General features: G+C 39.0%; 1 protein-coding gene across 4 annotated transcripts in view; it reads left to right on the top strand.

Annotated features, from left to right (window-relative positions):
• Positions 1-694: 694 nt before the first annotated feature.
• MPDZ (multiple PDZ domain protein) overlaps positions 695-6,000 on the top strand; it is a 92,814-nt gene continuing 87,508 nt past the window's right edge. For 3 of the 4 annotated variants that reach the window (XM_014953946.1, XM_014953947.1, XM_014953945.1), the window contains exons 1-2: positions 696-715; positions 5,535-5,610. In XM_014953946.1, the coding sequence (XP_014809432.1) occupies positions 5,595-5,610 (16 nt within the window). In that variant the 5' untranslated portion in view covers positions 696-715; positions 5,535-5,594. Of the gene's footprint in view, positions 716-5,534; positions 5,611-6,000 lie in introns of all 4 variants that reach the window. The other variant, XM_014953944.1, reaches the window with a different exon arrangement.

Genomic DNA, 6,000 nt, shown 5'->3' with positions numbered 1-6,000 from the left:
ATCACACATGTTTAGCAGTAACTGAAAGCGGTACGTGTAATTTATGCCCTTTTCCCAGTTGCAATTATAACTTGCACATCAGCTAAAATGGATATTATGCTCATGTAGGGTTCCTTACAGTGTTACAGAACATTATTAATTAAACACAGCAGATTGCTTGTTCATCCAAAAGCATTGTGGGTTTCCTTACTACGTTAGTGTGATACGTACAGAAGCTTAAAAATAGTTGATTGTTAAAAATTGTATTTTTATAGCTGCTTCAAAGTACATAATACTGTTCAGCTTTATCACAGTACTTAAACATACAGAGCCACCGTCATCTTCTTACATGTTTTTGATGCATTCCGTGTTATGTTAAATTTCAAGAGGCTATTAACATTATTTTTCAAACAAAACTGCTTATAGTCTTAATATAGGCTGTGTTTCTGAACTGCCTTTTTATTTCTGCTTTGAATGTTTCAGAACAATTTTCATTAGCATAGCTTTTCAATGTAAATTTCAGACTTCTCGTGCTTGCCTGCTACATCCCAGGTAGTCAGTGGAAATCTGCTTTGTTCCTTGTGGAACAGCACACGTTGCTTTTGCTTATATTAAATCCTTAATTTGAATCCGTTCTCTCTTCTGTCATCCAGAAGCGTGCAGTCCAGGGTCTCTTTGCTGATGAAAACAAGTGGTTGATGTTAATTTGGCAAGCATATGTCCTGTCAGTAAAACGGTAGGCTAGCCTTTTTTCCCCTTCTTTCTTCCTTTCCACTTTTTGTTTATCCTTCTTAGCCTGTTGGTCACTGCTCGCTCTTGCATTTTCTTCCATACTTTTTCACTGCGTGCTCAAGTATGTGTCTGTCTTTCATTGCGAGTAGTGGAGGCTGTACCAGTCAGGCTACAGTTGTCAAGTCCTTGTAACGTTGATAGCAGTGCTAGACAGTGCTGTATGGAACTGCAAAATTGCCTTTGTGACAGTGGAAGTGTACACAGATCTTTCGGTCTACCGCGAATGGTTTCTGCTGCCTTTACACTGACAAGACTCCCCCAGAGAAGTCTGGGGCTCACCTTAATTTTTTTTTTTTTTCCTGGGGGTGGTAGCCCACATGTGTGAGGTAACTGGGCGAAACAAAACTCCTAGAAATTGCAGGGAAAGCAGAAGCTTTGGCAGTATTTAGTGTCTTCCATTTCCCGTGCCGTTTGGTTTCCATTCCCGTGCCAGGCGTTGCTAACACAACATGCTTGTTTGAGTGATAGCCAGAAAGTAGGGGAGGGAGACGACATGGGGGAAAAATCAAGGACGAAGGGGTATCTGTAGCCCAGCCAAATCCAAGACCAGGTGTTAAAATGATTAGAAGTCTTGAAAAACTCTCTTTAGCAGTTATAAAATACATGTTGCGATTACCGTGCTGTTTAATTGAAGCAGATTTAGTTTTAATCTCAAGCAACTCCTTGCTGAAGTTCGGGCCTAGAGATTGCTCTCGAGACAGGCGTTTGCTCTGTATCCTCGTAGCACTTCATGTAATGCAGGAGCTGCAAGGCAAAGCCTATTATGGTGTTTTCTATCTTTGGCATCGCATGTTTGCTAATCCAATGCTATGAGCATTAGTTTCTAGGGTATTACCTGAAATGGTTTTGTGAAATAGTAGGTGGAGTATCCATCAGTGAAACAGAGTAAGTTTCCTCCTGGGAGCTACATGATCAGGTGTGAAAGAGTAATCATTGGAAGTGGGTCATCTTTCTCTTTCCATGGATCTGTTGGCTGTTTAGCTAAGTGGCTCGCATGGTTGCAGTGGAAATAAATTTCATGTCTGTTTTTTAAAGTTCTGAGACCTGTGGATTTCAGTGTTTTAGAAGTGAGCACAAATAAACCAGAGCTGCAGCATGCCAACTGTTTTCTGGCAACTGGGCTTATAGAAGGGCAGCATAAAGAGTAGAGAAATATGTATATAACACATTTTTGTTTGTTAGCATGGGAAGAATCAAGTTTCAGAAGTGCGAGTTTGAAAGGATTCGTCTTTAACTGTTCTGTGTGCTTAGTGGAGGGTGGCACATTTCTCACCATGTACCTGTCTAAAATTACTTGTGTTTTCTGCTTTCCTGTGATGTAACAGGAGGAAAAAGAAAAGCTGCTTTTTTTTTGCTTTTTTTTTTTTTTTTTTAATGGCACATCTTTCAGGTATCTGTGCCTTTAAAAACTTGAAAGTGAATTTATCTTGTTATTTGTTTAACAGTATTTCTTCTTGCCAATAAAACAGTCTATCTCAGTCTGTGTTCTTATTACTGTGAAGAGATTAATGAACTTTAGCACTGAAATACAAAAATAGTTAAATCTACTTTGAGCTAAGCTATTAAGCTCTTTGAGGCATGAGCAGTATTTGTATCATGTATAGAAGGGCTGGTTTTGGCTTCAGACTCCTGTGATACAGACTGCCAGGAGTATGCAAAATCAGAGAGTCAGAACTAAACTTCCCATTTCTGCATCTGGAAATCTGGGATGGCATTATAAAAATATTCACTATAGCTGATGATAGACTTATGCCTTTCAACAAAAAGTCATGCATGCCTCCATACTTCTCCCCAGCACGATTGTTAAAATACCTAGAAGCAAGCTGGTTTAAAGGGCAGGGGTTGCAGCTGTAGTGGGTGGTGGTGGTGGTTATGGATATGTCTCTCTGGTGTGTCACTTGCTTGCCTTGTTTTCGGCTATGTTGATGTCCCACTAAGCTGGTGCTGACAGGTCCCACTTATTAGCATGGGATGTGGCACAGCAGGAGCACAGTCACGTAGTGGGTGGTGGTGGTGGTTATGGATATGTCTCTCTGGTGTGTCACTTGCTTGCCTTGTTTTCGGCTATGTTGATGTCCCACTAAGCTGGTGCTGACAGGTCCCACTTATTAGCATGGGATGTGGCACAGCAGGAGCACAGTCACGTGGCTTTTTACCATTTCAGAGTGGGGGCATCTTGGACTGCAACATGTGGAAATGCTGGTCTCTCTTAATGCGTTGTTTCTGCGTCAGAGGAAGTGTCCTGAAGGAAAACATCCTGATAGCAGTTTCGGTATTGCTCCTGCTTAGTGCAGTAATCAACAGAAGTACTAAGCTGGTCAGCTGAGGGGGAATTCCCTGCTAATATAAACACAAAATAAGGAGAATTAAACTGAGAGTTAAAAATGGATTTGCTGGCGCTAAGATAGCTCTGGAGCAGTATTCCTACTTCTAAAGCATGAAGTAAATAGAAAGTATGAGTGTCTTAGCAGAGCTAGGGACTTTTCATTGCAAATTAAATAGGATTGTCTCCATCTATGGAGTATGTTTAGGACTCTGCTTTTAGAGAGCTTCCATTATGTATCATCAGAGTTTGTACCTCTGGGATTGCATGAACACAGTGGTGACCTTGTCCATTCTGTCACTTGTAAAACATGTCTTTCATAGCACAGCAGGAATGAGATTTTAGGCAAATTGAATCATAATATAAAGCAATATTCAGCTACTCCAAAGATACAGATGTTTTCCAGCTGCATCTCTTCCTGAGGTTCTCAGGGAGCTAAAGCAGAAGAACAGTAACCCTCTATTTTTCCTGATTAGTTTCCTCAGGTGCTGAGAGTTGTACATGTGATGCTATGTGCTTGTGCATATAGTGGTGTGATAAACAGGATCATAGCACTGAAACGGCTGAAAAATACTCCACATCCTTTTTTTAGCACCGTTCTCTGGTTGCGTTCACAGCACCTCCCCAAGAGTAGCTGTAGAGGGAAAACTGAAATGGTGAAACAGGACAGAACTGCTTTGGTTGGCATTGCCACTGAAAAAAACACCTGTGAACATAACATGACATAAATGCCTCTATTAGTAAACAGGGACTCTGAATAGAGAACTTGACAGTAGTTTGTTAATCCAGAAGGAAAAGCTATGAGTGATTAAGGTTTCGGGAAGCCAGCTTCCTTCATAATGTTTAAATAATCTCATTCAGCCCTTCCCATGTGAAATAGATTTTTTTTGTGTGTGTGTCTTGTTTTTGCAGAGTGGCAAGGTAAAAACACAGGATGCTTGGTTTGGTTTTCAGGTCCGGTAATCATGTACTGGGATTTGCCTACCCTATGAGAAAACAAATTCATAATGGTTTTTTTTTTAATTTATTACTGGTATGCGTAATTTGGACCTGGAATAAGGTCACTTTGATGAAGTCAGATTCAAAAGATGTGAATATCTCTCCCTAAGTGGTACATTGTCCTAAAAGGAATCATCAGTGATTCTATACCAACATATTGGCAAATTCAAATGCAATAAAATAAACTGGTATGAAGCCTCAGGCATGTCAAAACTAGGGAAGTCTTGGTGATAGAACTTGAAACCGTTTTAAACTCACTTGATTTGAAATTTCTGCATAAACTGCAAATAATATAGGCTTGTCAGAACGTTTATCTTGGCTTGTGTTCCTTATAAATTAATTTATGTTAATAGATGTTTTCTTTCATGGTGAGGATCGATTCATGCTTGTCCTGCTCAGGTTCTGTAACTGGTGGTCCTGTTGAATTTTAGTTAGACTGTTTTACCCAGAGATCTGACAGTACCATTCCTTTCTCTATTTTTCTTCAAAATCTCAAAAAAACCCCCGAAAAACCATTTTTTCCAGAGTGCTTAGAGGTCACAGCTCTCTGTATATTGATAAGCTCACCAGATTCAAGTTGGGGTGCTACACTGAAGTGCTTTCCTATTATCAAGAAAACAACGGTACCGCTGTGAAAGACAAGATGGTAAAATGCACAGGTCAGTTCATAGACCTGCAATGATACTTGAATGCCTTACTTCTCAGCTATCCATCTCCATCAAACATATTTCATCGCTACAATTTCTGAGCAATTGCAAACATATTGTTGGGAAAAAACCCATACAAACAATCCAAAAAGCAACAAAAAAGACTAAACAAAGCAATTTCAGAATTTCTTCCTCGTAGTGTAGGATGTCCTGCCTAGAAACCCATACTGGTGAAAACCCAGCCATCATCCAGACCTGAATCTCAATTCCAAGAGGTGTTAATAATGGAGGCTGTAGTGTGAGTCCTGCAACTCTGTGTAGTATTAAGACTTTGTGATTTATGTGGCTTTTCTTTTTAAAGGGTGAATTTAAAAAAAATGTGCAATGGCTCATATACCTGGAATTGTCAACACAGAGTTTGAAAAGTGATCCCGCAGGGAATGTTTTTTATGAATCACTGAAAAGGAAAGCAATAAAATTGTGTAAAGTATCAGTGGCAGCTATGATTCATAGCTTCTGATTAAAGCAATGCAGGACATATTGTGCAACAGTGTGCAGATAGCAGCTTTGATATGGAAATGCAAAAATATTGCAAAGTATATTCCTAAAAGCAATTTTCAGGTAGGTTTTAAGCTCCAAAATGACTCAGAATGTGGTTGCCTCTGAGGTAATTTTAATTATTCAAGGAGATGTGGTTTTTGTGGATTTTATTTTGTGGGGCTGTTTCTTGTTTTCAGAAGTCAAGCTTAGTACTTCTATAAATGTGACCCCTTTCCCTTTCTGTTGTTTTTCAGGGAGATACTGTATTTGCTGCCTCTTACCATTGTTGGAATAGAAGCTGAGAAGCAGAAAACATGTTGGAAACAATTGGTAATCTTTTTTTTATTTGCATCAGTAGATTTTTTAATGGCCAAATCAAGTGTGCATGATGGGTTTAGGATATTGATATATACTGCTGAGGGAGGTTTTGTAATAAATATCTACTGTGCACAGAGATGATGTATTTGGGTTTTTGTATTTTGTTTTTGAAAACAAAAGAAGTAACATCATTTGTGTAATGTATTTAATTTTTAGCCTGTTGTCGTAATGTCATTGTTTTAATATTTACTAGAATTAAAGCTCATATGCAAAAGTCAAGTGGTTTCTATTATGTCTGGTTTTGTTACTACTTACTTGCAGTAGTGTGTAGCCACAGTTCCTGTAACTGAATTTTAATGAAGGTACTTTCACTTCTGTAACCCAGATCTTGATGGACAAAAA

This window comes from Calidris pugnax, unplaced genomic scaffold (assembly GCF_001431845.1).
Source record: "Calidris pugnax isolate Ruff unplaced genomic scaffold, ASM143184v1 scaffold178, whole genome shotgun sequence".
NCBI classification, from domain to species: Eukaryota; Metazoa; Chordata; class Aves; order Charadriiformes; family Scolopacidae; genus Calidris; species Calidris pugnax.
Note: the sequence above shows the minus strand (reverse complement) of the source record. Positions and strands in the feature narration are given on the sequence as shown.